Source organism: Nicotiana tabacum, chromosome 24 (genome assembly GCF_000715075.1).
Source record: "Nicotiana tabacum cultivar K326 chromosome 24, ASM71507v2, whole genome shotgun sequence".
Taxonomy (NCBI): Eukaryota; Viridiplantae; Streptophyta; class Magnoliopsida; order Solanales; family Solanaceae; genus Nicotiana; species Nicotiana tabacum.
The window spans coordinates 107,209,382-107,229,989 of NC_134103.1; the positions used below are offsets into that span (position 1 = coordinate 107,209,382).

A 20,608-nucleotide genomic window follows, 5' to 3' on the forward strand; every position below is an offset into this window, starting at 1 on the left:
CAATACTACTGTTATGAACATTCTCAGACTACCTACTCCACTACCTTAATCCTCGACCTCCATACTTTCCTATCAAGGGTAATGTCCTCGGTCAGCTGAAGCTGCTCCATGTCTTGCCTAATCACCTCTCCCCACCTTTTCTTTGGCCTACCTCTACCTTTCCGTAGGCCCTCCAATGTCAACCTCTCACACCTCCTCACCGGGGCGTCTGTGCTCCTCCTTCTCACATGACCAAACCACCTAAGTCGCACTTCCCGCATCTTGTCCTCAATAGGGGTCACCCCATCTTGTCGCGAATAACCTCATTTATAATCCTATCTAACCTAGTGCGCCCGCACATCCATTTCAACATCTTCATCTCTGCTACCTTCATCTTCTGGACATGAGCGATATTGACTGGCCCACACTGAGCCCCATATAATATCGTTGACCTGTGTGACGACCTGGCTGATCGTCTTGGGAGTTATAGCCCCGATCCCCTATTAACTATTTTCCCCGTATCTTTTTCTGCAATTGTGACTTGCCGGGAGGTTTTATTTTGGTGTTTGGAGTGTTTTGGGACACTTAGTCCCTAAACGGAAGTTTAAGTATTAGGATTTGGACCGCAGTTGGAACTGTGTAAAGACGACTACGGACTGGAGTTCCGTCAGTTCCGTTAGCTCTGTTAGGTGATTTTGGACTTAGGGACGTGTCCGAATTGTATTTTGGAGGTCTGTAGCTCATTTAGGCTTGAAATGGCGAAAGTCAAAGTTTTAAAGATTTTGACCGATAGTGAAATTTTTGATATCGGGGTCGGATACCAATTCTTTAAGATGGAGTAGGTACGTATAGTTGAATATGACCCGTGTGCAAAATTTGGGGTCAATCGGGTATGGTTTAGTTGGTTTCGGCATCGGTTGTCGAATTTGGAAGTTTCAAGTTTTTTAAGTTTGAATCGGAGGATGATAAGTAATTTTAGCATTGTTTGATATGGTTAGAGGGCTCGAATAAGTCCGTATGGTATTTTAGGAATGGTTGGTATGTTTGGTTGAGGTTCAGGGGGCATCGGGTGTGTTTCGAATTCTTAACGGATTGAGTTTGGGACTTATGCAATTGCTGAAGCTGCTGCACCTGGTGTACTCGCACCTGCGCACTTTGGCCATGGAACCGCAGATTCGGTTTTGGCCCTGTCAATCTGGGATCGCAGGTGCAGTGATAGATCCACAAAAGTGAAAGAAGAGCACAGTTGCGGGCTCATAGATGTGGCTCTTGTTCGCAGATGCGGACCCAGTTCCCCTTAAGTGATTTACGCACCTACGATGGTATTTTCGCAGGTGCGGTACCGCAGATGCGGTTGAAGGCTCGCAGAAGAGAGATCTCTAGCAGAAAAAGGGCTAAGTGCGAGGGTTTGATTTCATTCTTCATTTTTATACTTGAGAGCTCGGGATTTGGCGATTGTTTGAGGGATTTTCAGAGAAAGCTTTAGTATAATGATTCCTAACTCGTTTTTGGTTGTATTCCATTAATCTATAGTTGTCTTCTCCATTTAATTTCGGATTTGGGGTTGAAAATTTGGGGGAAAAGTTGAGAAAAGTTCTTAGACTGAATGTTGGGATTTTGATTGGGATTTTGGTATCGGATTGGAGAAATTTTGGTATGAGTGAACTCATAAGTGAATGAGTGTTCATATTTTGTGACTTTTATCCGATTCCGAGACGTGGGCCCGGGGAGACCTTTTGGGATGATTTTTTAATTTCTTGCTTTAGCTATGATTTCATTAATTAGATTGATTTCTTAAAGTTGTATTTATTGTATGTAATTGATTTTGGCTAGATTTGGGCCATTCGGAGCAGGATATTCATGGAAAAGGCATTGTTACCGATTGATTGAGCTTGGTTCGAGGTAAGTGGTTTGCCTAACCTTGTGCGGGGGAAATACCCTTAGGATTTAGTGTTGTTATGATATGTGAGCACCGTGTACGTGAGGTGATGAGTGCGTACATGGGCTATTTGTGGAAAAACCTGATTTTTACCGAGTAATAGCCTGTTTCATCTTATTTGAGTATATTAGCATGTGTAGTTATCTTGTTAGCCTAGAATAGCATGTCTATGTGTCCTAATTGCCTATTTAAACTCTTTACAGTATGTTTAATAAATCCCGCTTCTTTCTTGACTTGTACTTAGTCTAAATTATAGGTTTCTTATTGTAACTGTTATATTCACTTGTTTGAGCTGCGTCTTTACTTTGGGACTACGGGATGGTATCTCGGGAGATCCCTCCTGCATATTTTCTTTTGAGGCTACGAGGCGGTTCCTCGGGAGTTCTCCCTGCATATTTACTTTTGAGACTACGAGGCAGTACCTCGGGAGATCTCCTTGCACTTTTATTTTGGGACTACGAGACGATATCTCGGGAGATCCCCAGTTATTTATCCCTGTATTCTGCGTTGCTACTTTGCCATGTTCTCCTGGTTCAAATTCCAGTCTCTTATTATATTGTTATACTTTCCTGCTTATTTATTATATACCAGTAGGGCCTTGACCTGACCTCGTCACTACTATGCCGAGGTTAGGCTTTGCACTTACTGGGTACCGCTGTGGTGTACTCACGCCCTTTCTTGCACATGTTTTTCGTGTGCAGATCCAGGTTCCTTTTTCCAGCGTCGTCCTTAGTTGCAGTCGCTGCTGTTTCAGAGAACTTCAAGGTACATCTGCCCGCGCCCGCAGATCATCGGAGTCCCTCTTTATCCCCACTATTTTGATTCTTCTCTTATTTCTATAGACATTGATGTATAGAACAGGTAGAACTTCGTAAAAGCTTGTGACTTACGATGTTCTGGGTCTTGGGAGTGTCATGTATATTTCGAGAGTTGATTATTGTATATGCCAAGCGGTATCTCAATTGCTTATTAAAATATATGTTACTGTTAGTTGTTAATTTTCATGTTTTTCATTTCATTTCTGCAAGTGTTAGGCTTACCTAGTCGTAGAGACTAGGTGCTATCATGGCGATTCACTGAGGGAGAAGTTGGGCCGTGACAAGTTGGTATCAGAGCTCTAGGTTCATAGGTGTCGTGAATCCCAAGACGGTTTATTAGAGTCTCGCAGATCGGTACAGAGACGTCTGTATTTATCTTCGGGATGCTGTGGAACTGTTAGGAAACATTATGCTTCTTTGATTCCTTGTCGTGCGAAATTTGGTTGCATTAAAAATTCTAAACTTCTGTAATCCATTATTTCTCACAGATGGTGAGGACCCGTACCGGAGGATCTGATGACCAGACACATGCGCCCCCTGCTAGAGCCGCTAGAGGCTGGGGCTGGGGTAGAAGACGACCACGCGGTGCAGTCAGAGCACCCGCGTGAGCTGCGACAGAGGAGCCCCTAACAGCTCCAGCTGAAGGGCAGACACCAGAGGTTCCTATTGTTGCACCAGCCCTTCAGGAGACTCTAGCCCAATTTATGAGCATGTTCAACATCTTAGCTCAGGCTGGATTGATTCCATTAGCTCCCGCCACATCTCAAGCAGGGGGAGGGGAACAGAGGCCCCTGAGTTCATTTCTATGCCGCCGGTAGCTCCGGTTCAGCATGAGACTAGGACAGCCACTTCTAAGGCGGAGCAGCTCAACTTGAGAGGTACAAGAAGTACCACCAACCTACCTTCAGTTGATTGGCTACAAATGATACTCAGGGTTTTCTGGAGGATTGCCATAGTATTCTCCGTACTATGGGCGTAGCAGAGACGAGTGGGATTTCTTTTACCACTTTCTAGCTTAGAGGAGTAGCCTATCAGTGGTGGCGTGCTTATGAGTTGAGTAGTCCGGACGAGGCAGTCTCACTCACATGTACTCAGTTCTCGGATATGTTTTTGAGAGAGTATGTCCCTCAAAGCCTCAGGGATGCATGACGCGCGGAGTTTGAGAAGCTGCGCAAGGGTGCTATGACTGTGTCAGAGAATGCAGTCCGCTTCAGTGATTTGGCCCGACATGCACTGGCCTTGGTTGCCACAGTTCGAGAGAGGGTTCGACGGTTTATTGAGGGACTCTACCCCAGTATTTGGATTAGTATGGCCAGGGAATTGGAGATGGATATCCCTTATCAGCAGGTTGTGAGTATTGCCAGGATATTGGAGGGCATGATTACCCGGGACCGAGAGGAGAGAGAGGCCAAGATGTCTCGAGATACTGGTTCTTATTCTGGAGCTCGTTCCCCATTCATTCAGCTCTTCCAGCCGCCAGTGGTGTTCCAGCCCCTTCTAGGTCCCATGAGCCTTATTATGCTCCGCCAGTATCTAGTGTGCCTCATGTTCGGGGTGCTTTTAGCGGCCAGTCTAGCAGACCTGGCCCGAGTCAGTCGCAGCAGCCACGCCCTCCGAGGGGTTATTTTGAATATGGCGACACCCGCCATATGGTGAGGGATTGCCCCATACTTAGGAGGGTTGCACCTCCACAAACTTCTCAGCCACCACGTGCTCCACCGGGTCCTCAGGCCATGATTCCAACACCAGCTACTGGCCCACCTGCTCAGCCAGCTCGAGGTGCAGGTCGGGGAGGTCGAGGTCGCCCTAGAGGGGGAGGCCAGGCCAGATATTATGCCCTTCCTGCTTGCACAGAGGCAGTTGCTTCCGACTCTGTCATTACAGGTATTATTCCAGTCTGTCATAGAGATGCGTCGGTATTATTTGACCCAGGCTCTACGTATTCATACGTGTCCTCTTATTTTGCCCCACACTTAGGGCATATCTCGGGATTCTTTGTGTTCCCCTATTTATGTGTGTACTCCTGTGAAGATTCTCTTATTGTGGACCACGTGTATCGGTCGTGTTTGATTGCTCTTAGTGGTTTTGGGACCAGAGCCGATTTATTATTACTCAACATGGTAGATTTTGATGTTATCTTGGGCATGGACTGGTTGTCACCCTATTATGCTATTCTTGATTGTCACGCTAAGACCATGACGCTGACGATTCCAGGCTTACCGCGATTAGAGTGGAGAGGTACCTTAATGTATACTCCCAGTAGAGTTATTTCATTTCTTAAAGCTCAACGAATGGTTGAGAAGGGGTGTGACGAGTATTTAGATTATGTGAGATATGTCAGTATTGATAGCCCTACAGTTGAGTCAGTTCCAGTAGTGAGGGACTTTCCAGATGTGTTTCCAGCTGATCTTCCGGGCATGCCGCCCGATGGAGATATTGATTTTGGCATTGATTTGTTGCTGGGCACTCAGCCCATCTCTATTCCTCCATATCGTATGGCTCCTCCTAAATTGAAGGAGTTGAAGGAGCAGTTACAGGAGTTGCTAGATAAGGGCTTCATTCAGCCTAGTGTGTCACCTTGGGGGTGCTCTTGTCTTGTTTGTGAAGAAAAAAGATGGTTCTATGCGTATGTTTATTGATTATCGCCAGCTGAACAAAGTTATAGTGAAGAACAGGTATCCATTGCCTCGTATTGATGACTTATTTGATCAGTTACAAGGTTCCAGAGTGTTCTCCAAGATTGACTTATGTTCAGGCTATCATCAGTTAAAGATTCGGGAGCCAGATATCCTGAAGACTGCTTTCAGGACCCGATATGGTCACTATGAGTTTCTTGTTATGTCTTTTGGGCTGACCAATGTCCCAACAGCCTTTATGCATTTGATGCACAGTGTGTTCTGGCCTTATCTTGACTCCTTCGTCATTGTGTTTATTGATGACATTCTGGTGTACTCTCGGACTCGGGAGGATCACGAGCAACACCTGAGGACTGTGCTTCAGACTTTGAGAGAAAAGAAGTTGTATGCAAAATTTTCGAAGTGTGAGTTTTGGCTAGACTCAGTGGCATTTTTGTCCCATGTAATATTGAGTGATGGTATCAAGGTGGGCCCGAAGAAAGTGAAAGCAGTGCAGAGTTGTCCTAGATCGTCATCGGCTACGAAGATCCGTAGTTTTCTTGATTTGGCGGGGTATTACCGTCGCTTTGTAGAGGGATTCTCATCTATTGCAGCGCCTATGACCAGGCTGACCCATAAGGGTGCTCCATTCAGGTGGATAGCGGAGTGTGAGGAGAGCTTTCAGAAGCTCAAGACAACTTTGACTACAGTCCCAGTATTAGTATTGCCTATAGGTTCGGGGTCTTACACTGTATATTATGATGCGTCACAGATTGGTCTTGGCGCGATATTGATGCAGGACGGTAGGGTGGTTGCCTATGCGTCCAGACAGCTGAAGGTGCATGAGAAGAACTATCATGTCCACGACCTTGAGTTAGCAGCTATGGTTCATGCTCTAAAGATTTGGAGCCACTATTTGTACGGTGTTCCTTGTGAGATTTACACTGATCATCGGAGTTTGCAGCATATGTTCAATCAAAAGGATCTTAATTTGCGTCAGCGGAGGTGGTTAGAGCTACTTAAGGATTATGATATCACCATTTTGTACCACCCGAGGAAGGCCAATGTGGTGGCCGATTCTTTGAGTCGCCGGGCGGAGAGTTTGGGGAGTTTAGCATATATTCCAGCAGCAGAGAGACCCTTAACATTGGATGTTCAGGCCTTAGCCAGCCAGTTTGTGAGATTGGATATTTCTGAGCCGAGTCGAGTCGAGTGTTGGCTTGTGTGGTCTCTCGGTATTCTCTTTATGATTGTATCAGGGAGCGTCAGTATGATGACCCCCATCTGCTTGTCCTTAAGGACACGGTCCAACACGGTGATGCTAAGGAGGTCACTATTGGGGATGCTGGCGCATTGAGGATGTAGGGCAGGCTATGTGTGCCTAATGTAGATGGTTTGCGTGAGTTGATTCTTCAGGAGGCTCATAGCTCGCGGTACTCCATTCATCCGGGTGTCGCGAAGATGTATCAGGACTTGAGACAACACTACTGGTGGAGGAGGATGAAGAAGGACATAGTGGAGTATGTGGCTTGGTTCCTAAAATTCCAGCAGGTGAAGTATGAGCATCAACAACCGGGTGGCTTGCTTCAGAAGCTAAAGATTCCGGAGTGGAAATGGGAGTGGATCCCTATGGAATTCGTTGTTGGGCTCCCACGGACTCAGTGGAGGTTTGATGTAGTTTGGGTGATTTTGGATAGGCTGACCAAATCAGCTCATTTCATTCCTGTGATGACTACATATTCTTCCGAGCAGCTAGCTCAAATCTACATCCGTGAGATCATCAGTCTTCCTGGCGTACCGATATCTATCATCTCTGACCGGGGTATGCAGTTTACATCACGATTCTGGAGGGCCATACAGCATGAGTTGGGTACTCGAGTGGAGCTGAGCACAACATTTCACCCTCAGACGGACGGACAATCCGAGCGCACTATTCAGATATTAGAGGATATGCTTCGTGCTTGTGTAATGGAGTTTGGAGGGCCGCAGGATCAGTTATTACCACTTGCAGAGTTTGCCTACAACAACAGTTATCAGTCGAGCATCCAGATGGCAACGTATGAGGCTCTATATGGTAGACGGTGTTGGTCCCTAGTGGATTGGTTCGAGCCGGGCGAGGCCAGATTATTGGGTACAGACTTGATCCAGGATGCCCTGGATAAGGTGAAGGTGATTCAGGATCGACTTCGCACAGCCCAGTCCAGAAAGAAGAGTTATACAGATCGGAGAATTCGCGATGTAGCATTCATGGTTGGAGACCGGGTCTTGCTTCGGGTATCGCTTATGAAGGGCGTTATGAGGTTCGGAAAGAAGGGCAAGCTGAGCCCAAGGTACATTGGTACTTTTGAGGTGTTGAGCCGTGTTGGGGAGGTTGCTTATAAGATTTCCTTACCTCTAGCCTAACAAGAGTCCATCCGTTATTCCACGTTTCTATGATCCAGAAATATCACGGTGATCCGGCTCATGTATTGGATTTCAGCTCAGTCCAGTTGGATAAGGATCTATCTTATGTTGAGGAGCCAGTAGCTATTTTGGACAGGCAGGTCAGAAAGATAAGGTCAAAGAACATTGCTTCAGTAAAGGTTCAGTGGAAGGGTCATCCGGTCGAGGAGGCGACTTGGGAGACCGAGTAGGTTATGCGCAACCGTTATCCTCATGTTTTCACAGCTTTAGGTATGTCTTTATACTCGTTTGAGGACGAACGATTGTTTTAAGAGGGGAAGGATGTGACGACCCGGCTGGTCGTCATGAGAGTTATAGCCCTGATCCCCTATTAACTATTTTTCCCGTATCTCTTTCTGCTATTGTGACTTTCCAGGAGGTTTCATTTTGGTTTTTGGAGTATTTTGGGACACTTAGTCTCTAAACGGAAGCTTAAGCCTTAGGATTTGGACATCAGTCGGAACTGTGTGATGACAACTCCAGAATGGAGTTCCATCGATTCTGTTAGCTCCATTAGGTGATTTTGGACTTAGGGACGTGTCCTGATTGTGTTTTGGAGGTCTGTAGCTCATTTTGACCGGTAGTGGAATTTTTGATATCAGGTTCGGATCCTAATTCTGGAATTTGGAGTAGGTCCGTAGGGTTGAATATGACCTGTGTGGAAAATATTTGGTCAATCGAGCGTGGTTTGGTTGGTTTCGGCATCGATTGTCGAATTTGGAAGTTTCAAGTTCTTTAAGTTTGAATCAGAGGATGATATGTGATTTTAGCATTGTTTGATATAGTTTGAGGGCACGACTAAGTCCGTATGGTGTTTTAGGATTGGTTGGTATGTTTGGTTGAGGTCCCGGGGGCCTCGGGTGTATTTCGAATGCTTAACGGATTGAGTTTGGGACTTATGCAATTGCTGAACCTGCTGCACCTGGTGTAATCGCACCTGCGCACTTTGGGACGCAGGTGCGGCGCCGCAGAAGCGGCCATGGAGCCACATAAATAGTTTTGGCCCTGTCAAGCTGGGGCCGCAGGTGCGGTGATAGATCCGCAGAAGCGGAAATGCAGTAGCGGAAGAGGAGCACAGGTACGGGCTCGCAGATACGACCCTTGTTCGGATATGCGGACCCAGTTCCCCTTAAGTGATTTTCAGACCTGCGATGGTATTTCGAAGGTAAGGTACCGCAGATGCGGTTGAAGGCTCGCAGAAGCGAGATCTCTGGCAGAAAAAGGGCTAAGTGCGAGGGTTTGATTCCATTATACATTTATGGACTTGAGAGCTCGGGATTTGGCGATTTTTCGAGGGATTTTCAGAGGAAGCTTTGGGGTAATGTTTCCTAACTCGTTTTTGGTTGTATTCCATTAATCTATAGTTGTCTTCTCCATTTAATTTCGGATATGGGGTTGAAAATTTGTGGAAAAGTTGAGAAAAGTTCTTAGGCCGAATTTTGGGATTTTGATCGAGATTTTGGTATCAGATTTGAGAAATCTTTGTATGAGTGAACTCATGAGTGAATATGTGTTCATATTTTGTGACTTTTACCCGATTCCGAGACGTAGTCCCGGGGAGACCTTTTGGGGCGATTTTCTAATTTCTTACTTTAACTTTGATTTCATTAATTATATTGATTTCTTAAAGTTGTATTTATGGTATGTAATTGATTTTGGCTAGATTTGGGCCATTCAGAGCCGGATATTCGTGGAAAAGACATTGTTACTGATTGATTGAGCATGGTTCGAGGTAAGTGGCTTGCCTAACCTTGTGTGGGAGAAATCCCCTTAGGATTTAGTATTGTTATGATATGTGAGCGTCGTGCATGCGAGGTGACGAGTGCGTACACGGGCTATTTGTGGAAAAACCTGATTTTTACCGGGTAATAGCCTATTTTCATCTTATCTGAGTATACTAGCATGTGTAGTTATCCTGTTAGCCTAGAATAGCATGTATATGTGTCCTAATTGCCTATTTAAACTCTTTGCAGCATGTTTAGTAAATCCCACTTCTTTCTTGACTTGTACTTAGTCTAAATTATAGGTTTCTTGCTGTAACTGTTATATTCACTTGTTTGAACTGCGTATTTACTTTGGGATTACGGGACAGTATACCGGGCGATCCCCCCTGCATATTTACCTTTGAGGCTATGAGGCCATTCCTCGGGAGTTCTCCCTGCATATTTACTTTTGAGACTACGAGGCGGTACCTCGGGAGATCTCCTTGACACTTTTATTTTGGGACTACGAGACGGTATCTCGGGAGATCCATTGTTGTTTATCCCTGTATTCTGCATTGCTATTTTTCTATATTCTCCTGGTTTAAATTCCAGACTCTTATTATATTGTTTTACCTTGTTTTTCATCTATAATCATGAGGGCCCTGACCTTCCTCGTCACTACTCGACCGAGGTTAGGCTTGGCACTTACTGGGTACCGCTGTGGTGTACTCACGCCCTTTCCCGCACATGTTTTTTGTGTGCAGATCCAGGTTTCTTTTGCCAGCCTCGTCCTTAGTTGCAGTAGTTGTTGTTTCGGAGAACTTCAAGGTACATCTGCCCATGCCGGTGGATCCTCGGAGTCCCCCTCTATCCCCCCAATGTTGATTCTTCTCTTATTTCTATAGACACTAGTGTATAGAACAATTAAAACTTCATAGAAGCTTGTGAATTACGGTGTTCCGGGTCTTGGGAGTGTCATGTATATTTCGAGAGTTGATTATTGTATATGCCGAGCGACATCTCAAATTCTTATTAAAATATCTATTACTGTTAGTTGTTAATTTTCATGTTTTTCATTTCATTTCCGCAAGTGTTAGGCTTACCTAGTCGTAGAGACTAGGTGCCGTCACGACGATTCACTGAGGGAGAAGTTGGGTCGTGACAGTCTGACCACCACTCTGTAGAACTTACCTTTAAGTTTTGATGACATCTTCATGTCACACAAAACACCGGAAGCGAGTCTCTATTTCATCCATCTCGCCCCAATACGATGTGTGATATCTTCATCAATCTCCCCATCCCCTGAATAATAGGCCCAAGGTACTTATTGGGTAAAATATGATATGACACATGGTTGTCTAAAAGGAGGACACGTGGAACCCAAGATGGGAATGGCCGAAAATCGGACACAACTGTTCTGCTTGTCATCGGAAAAGATAATGTTCATAAATGTGCAGTATATGCTTTGTGCCCGATCGCATTTACTAGGGAATATTCTACAGCATTAAGAGCGACGATCCGTTATATATAGAGAATTTGGTATTTATGTTCACAGTTACATCTTCATCAATGACCCTCATAATTAACATTAAAGGAGGGCATGATCCTAGGACCTCCTTCCCTAGGCATAACTATAAATAGTGAGCTCAATTATCATTGTAAAAGACACGAATTATCTAGCAAAACTGATACTATATTTTATACAAAGCTTAATATAATCTTACTTTCTTGCTTTTTGATCTCACCATTGTTGTGCCCGGAAACCGTGTTCACTTAATCGTGATCTTTGCTATTTCATCTATATTCTAAGGCTAAGTATTATATATTTCTTCAATTATTGTATTATTTCAGGATTAGATTAGTTCACTTGTCTAGAAACCATGTATAAATTCAACTGTATTATTTTACGAGTAAATAGTTTGGCGTCCACTATGGGGCCTAGACAGTCGTGCAATTAAATTGATCCTTGCCTTTTTACTAATGTGTTTTGATTACTCTCTCTTAGAAACAATCACGAAAATGGCAGATAACACTGTTAACGACACACACAACCCTAAAATTCAAGGGGATCAGCCTCATTTCGAGGATTCAATTAGTGTCACCCGTAGTGAGGGGAATGACGCCACGCCGGTGCATGACAGACAGTACCCTCGACAAGTTTGGGAGGAAACTCCCGATGATGCTGATGAGGTGCATGTAGCGGATGCGGTGAGGGTCCTGCAATAGCAATATGCAATCATTCTAGTCCATCTCATACGACAAGATCAGGTTATGATGAAACTGAAGCAGGCACTATCAGGTGCTTCAAATAATGCAAATAGACGAGATCCAATTTCTCTTGTTATACCCGCAGACCAACGTAGAGAGCCGACAACAACACTCCCAAGGGTGAAGTTGGCTCCGACGGGGCTGGGGGGAGCAGATCCGGTCTCAAAAATGAGAACGATCCGTTCAAGGATGAACTTTTGTGATTCATGAGGGGAGTAAATGCTCGCATGGATCAAATCTCGGGTGCGCCACCAATATTGAAAGGCCCAAACTCGAAGAATTATATTCAATTACCGTACAAGCTGAGTGCGACACCAGAACTAATCCCGAAGCGATTCAAAATGCCTGAAATTCCAAAGTATGATGGAACTTCAGACCCACAAGAACATATTACCACCTACACAATGACGGTGAAAGGAAATGATTTAGGTCCTCATGAAATTGAATATGTGTTGCTAAAGAAATTTGGAGAAACTCTCACGAGGGGAGCTCTAATGTGGTATTTATTATTACCCGAGCATTCCATAAATTCCTTTGAGATGGTCGCGTATTCCTTCATTAAGGCTCATGTTAGGGCCAGAAAAGTGCAAGCACGGAAGGCCGACATATTCAGGATCGTACAGGGAGAATCTGAATTATTACGAGAGTTTGTTACTCATTTCCAGAAAGAAAGAATGTTGCTCCCGGCTGTCCAGGATGAATGGGCAGCTGAAGCATTCACCAAAGTATTGAATCCAAGAAGTTCAGACGCTTCCTGAAAGCTGAAGAACAGCCTGCTTAAGTTTCAAGCCACAACTTGGGCAGATGTACACAACTGGTATGAGTCAAAGATAAGGATCGAAGATGATCAGGTCAGTTCTACATCATCGACCAAAGGATGGGAGAAGAGCATAGAAAAATCAAAGGATGACTACGACCCAGATAGACAGACTTTGAGTAGCCAGTGTTTGCCCTTCGAGCTGATCGAAGTCCGTGGCAGAAACTTTCGGGCAGCAAACAAGTTCATCGCTGACAAAGGGACCGATCGTGGTTGAAATAATAGATCACTCAAGGATAAGGAGACGTTGGGGTTTCGGGATCCTTCTTACCCCAAGTTATCGGAATATAACTTCAACGTCAGTATAATGGAGTTGGTGTCAGCCATGAGAAACATTAAAGATGCACGATTTTTGAGACCTGTGAGATCTGATTCCAGCCAGAGAGATTCTAACTTATTATGTGAGTACCATAGGACGAACGGTCACCGGACAGGGGATTGCCGACACCTCCGAGAGGAGGTGGAGACATTATTGAAGAATTGTCACCTCAGAGAATTCTTGAGTGACCGAGCTAAGAACAATTATGGTCGTAACAGAGACAACGCAGAACTTCTGAAAGCAGGAGAAGGACCCCCATGCCAAATGATCAATATGATGTTTTGGGGAAATGAGAGTACCGGGGTCACTTTTTCGGTAGCAAAGAAGATGAAAGTGTCAATAACTCATAGTAAAACACACTAGGATGGCAATAACACTTTCACGGAGGAGGACGCAGACGGATTGCTGTTACCACACAATGACGCACTAGTAATTTCTTTAAATGTGTTAGATTTTAAGATTAAACGTATTCTAGTAGATCCAGGAAGTTCGACTAATATCATACAATGGAGAGTATTGGAGCAAACTAAACTCACTGGAAGCATTTCTCTGGCAACAAAGCTCTTCGCTGGATTCAACCTTGCAAGTGTGATGACCCAGGGAGAGATTTTGCTACTCACAAATGCTGAAGGAGTAATGAAAACAACTCTCTTCGAAGTAGTAGTTGGTGGCATTGGATACAACATTATCCTAGGAAGGCCATGGTTACACGAAATAAAAGTTGTACCATCAACATATCACCAATTGCTTAAGTTTCCAACGCCCGAAGGAATCAAGTAGATAAAAGGTGATCAACCGACAATAAGGAAGATGAATGCAATCTTAGTTTCCAGTAGCAAAGGGAAGGAACATATGGCATAACAATTACACGAACCGACACCTCTTCCCGAACTAGAAAAAGTTAGATCGGAAACAGAGTTGTCAGAACAATATTAGGTGCCAAGATATTTCCAAGTTCCAGAAGAGACGGATGCAATGAAGTCCACGGCGGAGGAACTGGAGCAAGTTGCATTGTTCGAGGAATTCCTAGAAAGAAAACTCCATTTGGGGACAGTACTTCACCCGAAGCTCAGGTATGGTTTTATTGAATTCCTTAAATTTAATGTTGAGTGTTTTGCATGCTCGCACGAGGATATGACATGTATCCCAACGGAAATAACCGTGCACAAGCTGAGTCTGGATCCCAGCATATCTCTGGTAAGGCAGAAGAAATGCCCTATTTCCGAGGCCAGGAATAAATTCGTCAAAGAAGAGGTAACCCACTTACTTAAAATCGGTTTGGTCCGAGAGGTAAGTGTCACGCCCCGACCTCGGGGAGTGCGACTGACGCTCAACCGAGATACCCCGGCCGAGCAAGCTTGTACAATACCTTCTACCCAACTCACCCATGAATAAAGAGAAGAATTCATTTTGTTAATTAGACAGTAAGATGTCATGTGAATAATAGCAGTACATTTCCATTAGTTACGTCATTAACAAGTTCCCAAAATAGTACACTATACATTCGTAGTTAAAGTGGGACATATGATACAATTACAACAAGTTTAGTTCAACCTTCCTAAAACAGGATACAACCCACACTATGTCTACGGAGCCTCTAACAGAAACAAAAGAGTGCTACGACAGTGCCGGCAATAAGGCTCCGGCTATACCTCATAATACTATGTACATGGAACAAGAGATACATGACCCCAAAATGAAGTGGGGCTCACCAAGTCAGCTGAGGAGAGGGTGTGATGCTATCACTGATCAATACCACCTGCTATGGAACCACCTGCATCCATTAAAGATGAAGCACCCCCGGAAAAAAGGGACGTTAGTACATGTCTAATAGTACTAATACGAAAACCAAATACTTATGCAAGGACTTGGAAATACAACATGAATATGATAAATCATGATAACAATAAAAGGCTTTGTTAGCCGTTAAAGCCATAGCAAATTAATTAAGAGCTTTCAACAACACTTATAAATTCATAAGTCGAGGATCCTCTAAAACTACATTTACACAAAGCGGCCCTGCCGCCTCACCCCAACGTATGTTGATGGAAGTGCAATAACAATATCATAAACTCTACATAAAGCGGCCCTGCCGCCTCACCCCAATGTATGCGGGTGGAGGTGTATTCATAATGACACAAACTCTACACAAAGCGGCCCTGCCGCCTCACCCCGATGTATGCGGGTGGAGGTGTATTCACAATACCACAACTCTACACAAAGAGGCCCCGCCGCCTCATCCCAATGTATGTGGGTGGAGGTGTATTCACAATACCACAACTCTACACAAAGAGGCCCCACCGCCTCACCCCAATGTATGTGGGTGGAGGTGTATTCACAATGCCACATTTGGGATTCCCGAAACGATAATAGTTTGTACAAAAGAGTTCCCTTTTAAATCAACCATTTGTCACCTTTGGCCTTAGCAAGTGTAGGTTCATAAGGTTACAACATGTGAGAAATAACTGTTTAATCACATTGATTTCATACAAGATCTCCTTCCCAAAAAAAGGGTATAACATAATTAAGTCAAAAATAGAGAATCATTAACACACAAGGGTTCTAACATGTTATGCCAATCGAGAATCAATTTTACTAGTTTGAATACCCCATATCAATAGCGTTTCAAGTTCGATTACAAATGATAGAATTTTACAAGGATTCGGGAACTCCGATACTAGAAGAAGCGTTTAGCCTTCATACCTAGAAAGAGCATTTAGTAGTACCATAATAATGTCCCAACACTCCTAATGATGCCAATCTATAGAGGAGGAGAGAATTATAAGCACGATTAGAGGAATTCGCATGGCAAGGGCTGTTATGATTATGACCCGACCTTTCCCTAAACTAATTTAAGAACAAAACCACCCAAGATGGTTAAACAACCTCCCCACAATATCTATTACCTCATGCATGTGATATATCTTCCCTCATCACCCATAATAAACCCAAACCCAAAATTGAAGAATTGGGGGAAGAAATTCTTACCTTTTTGAAGCCCTAGCAAGTTCCTTTTGATGGAATTCCAAGGTTTGATCAAAGTAGAGTAGTGAAATCCTTAGTCCTCCATTCCCTCTCTCTAGAATAGCTCTCTTATCTCTCTAAAATATCAGGTAATCCCCCAAAAATGAACCCTTAGGCTAGATAAATGAAATGAGGGTCGGGTTATAAAATTGGAAAAATGAAGCCCCGACATAGATCTGTGGTCGCATATGCGACCGCATAACTCTTTTGTTGTCCTCATAATAGCCCTCCGAAACTGGCACCCCTGCCTCACTCTACGACTAATCTGCGGTCTGCAGACCTATTTTGGGGTCGCATAATGCGCGTAGAACTGCCCTTTGGAAATTGTTTTTGCCGGGTCTGCGATGGGTTATGCGGCCCGCAAAATGATTATGCGACAGCATAATGGTCCAAACATTTGCCCAAATTTTCTGCCTCAGTCTGCGACCACAGAATGGGCCGCAGAAATGTCCTGCACTTCCAAAATAAACTTTCAACTCCCCAACGCACTGTTCAAACTAAAAAGTCTGAACCGCGGGTTTTAGGTAAAATTTTATAGGGCCTTACAGTAAGATATTTGTACTGGCTGTAGTAGTAGTAGTTCCTAGGAAGAACAATAAATTTTGCATGTGCGTAGACTATAAAGATCTTATTAAGGCATGCCCAAAAGACTCGTTCCCACTACCAAATTTCGATCAAATAATTGATGCCATGGCCGGGAACGAGTTGATGAGTTTCCTTGATGCTTATCCTGGGTACAACCAGATTAAGATGAACCTAGCAGATCAGGAAAAAACTTCGTTTATAATAAATTTCGGTACATATTGTTACAATGTAATGCCCTTCGGGTAGAAAAATGCTCGAGCCACTTATCAACGGCTCGTAAATAATATGTTTGAAAAGCAAATAGGAAAGACCATGGAAGTTTATATAGACGATATACTCGTTAAGTCTTTGAATGCAGGCGACCACCTTAAGCATTTACAAGAAACATTCGACATCAAAAGGAAGAATAACATGAAACTTAGCCCTTTCGGGCTCAGTTCTTGTAAGTTCCTGGGGTTTGTGATCTCACAAAGGGGAATTGTGGTAAACCCCGACAAAATCAAGGACATAGACGATATCCCGGATCAATTTTCAAATGTAAAGGAAGTCCAAAGACTCACAGGAAGGTTAGCATCTTTGAGCAGGTTCATTTCTCGGTCGTCGAAAAAATGGCATCGCTTCTTCACACTACTCAAAAAGAAAAATAATTTCGAATGGACACCGGAGTGCCAATAGGTTTTGAGGGACCTGAAGAAGTACTTATCACGCCCTTCATTGCTCTCGAAACCAAAAGAAGGTGAAACATTGCTAGTCTACCTCACGGTTTCAGAAGTTGGGGTAAGTGCAGTTTTAATTCGGGAGGACGAAGGTACGCAATTTTCCATTTATTATATTAGCAAAATTTTAACGGGAGCAGAAATTCGCTACCCACATTTGAAAAAATTGGCCTTAGCTCTCGTAGTCACCGCTCGGAAGCTAAGACCCTACTTCCAATGCCACCCGATAGTTGTGGTGACTACTTTTTCTTTGCGTAGCATCCTCCATAAACCCGAGCTCTCGGGCAGATTGGCTAAATGGACCGTCAAAATGAGTGGGTTTGACATAGAATATAAACCGAGTACTGCAATTAAGTCGCAAGTCTTGGCTGACTTCGTGGCTGATTTCAGTCCGAGACTACTGCCTCTGGCAACCAAGGAGGCAGTAATGGTGTCGGAATCGACATCGGGGCTATGTACCTTATTTACGGATGAAGCTTCCAACGTAAAGGGGTCTGGAATTGGAATCATCTTAATCACGCCTTCAGGAGAAACCCTAAGGCAAGCCATCAGAACATTCCCTTTAACTAACAATGAAGCAAACTATGAAGCTTTGATTGCAGGGATTGAATTGGCCTGGGGACTTGATTCCGAGGCTATCAAAATCAAATGTGACTCGCAGCTAGTGGTAAATTAGGTCTACGAGATCTTTGATACCAAAGAAAAATGTATCCAACAATACGTGGTAAAGGTCCAGTCTCTTTTGGCACGATTCAGGGAGTGGTCAATTACTCATATCTCGAGGGAGGATAACACAGAAGCGGATGCATTAGCAAACTTAGGATCATCGACGGAAATAAAAGGATCAGAGTGTGTAACGGTGGTACAACTAATATGCTCAGTCCTGGATACTGATGGGTACTATGCGATGAATTCGCCAAGTCTAGTTTGGGACTGGAGAAATGAAATAATCAACTACCTCGAGCACGGGAAGTTGCCCGACGATCCCAAAGCATTACGGGCGTTACGCGCCAAGGATGCACGTTATAGCTTCAAGAAAGGCCAATTATATAGAAAATACTTCCAAGGCCCGATGGACCGGTGTTTAGGCGCGTCAGAAGCTGACTATGTCATGAGAGAAATCCATGAAGGGATTTATGGCAATCACTCAGGCGCAGAGTCTTTGGTGCTGAAATTGGTACGTGCAGGATATTATTGGCCTCGCATGGAACAAGACGCCAAAGATTTCATAGGAAAATGTGATAAGTGCCAACTCTACGCATCACTAGTACATCAACTAGCAGAACCCTTACATTTGGTTTTGTCCCCATGGCCGTTCATGAAATGGGGAATGGACATCATCGGACCGCGGCCATCGGCTCCCGGAAAGGTAAGGTTTCTTTTAATTTTGACTTATTATTTTTCTAAATGGGTAGAAGCAGGTTCTTATCAGGAGATCGGAGAACACAAGTGGTCGATTTCCTATCGGAAAATATAATTTGTAGGTTCGGAATACCAAAAGAGATAGCATGTGACAATGGGCCACAGTTTATAGGTACAAAAGTTACAAAGTTCCTTAAAGACTTGAAAATAAATAGGATCACATCTTATCCTTATCATCAAAGTGCAAATGGTCAAGCGGAGTTAACGAACAAAGTGATTATTCAAAATCTCAAGAAAGGTTGGAAGCAGCAAATGGCTAATGGCCGGAAGAATTACCCGGAGATCTATGGGCCTACTAAACAACGCCAAATCGAGCACATGAGAAACTCCTTTTCCCTTGTTTACGGTGTTGAAGCCCTAATCCCGTTAGAAGTGGGCGAACCCACTTTGAGATATTCTCAGACAAATGGAGAATCGAGTGATGAAGCAATGCTAATCAACTTGGAACTGCTCGAGGAACGCATGGACTTAACGCAAGTAAGTATGGCAGCTCAAAAGCAGAGAATAGAGCGATATTATAATCGAAGATCCAACTTCCGTTATTTCAGAATAGGAGACTTGGTTCTAAGGAAAGTAACCCAACGTATCCGGGAGCTCAACGCAGGGAAGCTAGGTCCAATGTGGGAAGGTCCCTACCGGATTTCAGCTATCACTAGGAAAGGTTCATACGAGTTGGAGAATCAGAATGGAGTCAAATTTCCCAACAACTGGACGTGGAACACCTCAAAAGATATTATTGTTGATGAACATTATTCAAGCGGAGAGTATGTGCTGCACTCATTTTCCCTTCGTTCTGTTTTTCTCGCAATTGGGTTTTTCTGGCAAGGTTTTTAATGAGGAAGTGACATAAAGCATACTATGAAGACATCAACAATAAGACCTTTGATAGCAAGGCAAACAAACAAGCTTCCACTCGGGGACGATTAGATAATCTTTGGTTCGATAGCAAATTCCCACTGGGAAGTTAAGTTTGCTATCAAATGGAGGTTACCTGACCGTTCACGAGCACAAACCACTAGAGGACTATTAGGTATTCTTTCACTCGATAGCATGTATTTCTAAGGGGAAGTAAGGTATGTTGTCGAGTGAAGGATTACCTAACAATTCATTAGTGGAATCTTCGAAGGTAAAAGACTTCCAGTGTTTCAATTCGCACTCTTCGTATTCGAACACTGGGGGGGGGGATGATATGAGGATATGACAACAATGACTACCACATCAATCGGGGACCGAAAATCTAGGAACGCAAACAATGACTGCCACGTCAACTGGGGACCAAAAATCTGGGAACGGCAATAATGACTTCCACGTCAACCGGGGACCAAAAATATGGGAACAACAACAATGACTGCCACTTCATCCGGGAAACAAAAATCCAAAAACAAAATGCATCATCGGGACCGTGGACTGCGCATCCATTCCCGTAGAAACAAGTTGTACAAGATAGCCACAAGTAATGGAAAATTTCTTTTATGTATAGCAAGATGCTTATGTATTTTTTGAAATAGAAGGAATAAAATGAAATCCTTTTGCTTTTATCTTATTTCTTGTCTGAACGATGAGCTAACTTTGTCATTTGAAAGTTAAATAAGTACTTCAAATGTTAGTGTCTTAATGAACATGAGATGTCATCTTCAAGAGCGCTGTAAACATAAGAGGGCCCTCTCTTATAAAAACCCTGAAGGGTTGGTTCCGGAAGAATCAATGCCCGAAATCTAAAATGCCATCGCGGAAAAATACATCCGAAGCCGCATATGAAAAGGACGCAAAAAGAAAACTTGCACAAATATTCATAGAAATCCTCACGTAAAAGGAAAACTTGCGCAAATATTCATAGAAACCCTCACGTAAAAGGGAAACGTGCGCAAATATTCATAGAAACCCTCACATAAAAGGGATAATACTTGAAACCAAAATACTTTGAAGAAAAGGCATCCTAGACTACACATAGTAAAATGCAA

At 43.7% G+C, this 20,608-nt stretch overlaps 1 protein-coding gene across 1 annotated transcript; it reads left to right on the forward strand.

Annotated features, from left to right (window-relative positions):
- Positions 1-13,875: 13,875 nt before the first annotated feature.
- Positions 13,876-20,296, forward strand: LOC142178378 (uncharacterized). The gene is made up of 3 exons (XM_075247721.1): positions 13,876-13,973; positions 18,803-19,124; positions 20,255-20,296. The coding sequence occupies exons 1-3, from the start codon at positions 13,876-13,878 to the stop codon at positions 20,294-20,296; spliced, it is 462 nt and encodes a 153-aa protein (XP_075103822.1).
- The last annotated feature ends 312 nt before the right edge of the window (positions 20,297-20,608 follow it).

Coding starts and splice junctions, on each gene's coding strand:
- LOC142178378 (XM_075247721.1), top strand. CDS start 13,876: ATGAAGTCCACGGCGGAGGAACTGGAGCAAGTTGCATTGTTCGAGGAA. Junction 13,974..18,802: donor GTACTTCACCCGAAGCTCAG/GTATGGTTTTAT, acceptor GAAAATAAATAG/GATCACATCTTATCCTTATC. Junction 19,125..20,254: donor AACGCATGGACTTAACGCAA/GTAAGTATGGCA, acceptor TTCAAATGTTAG/TGTCTTAATGAACATGAGAT.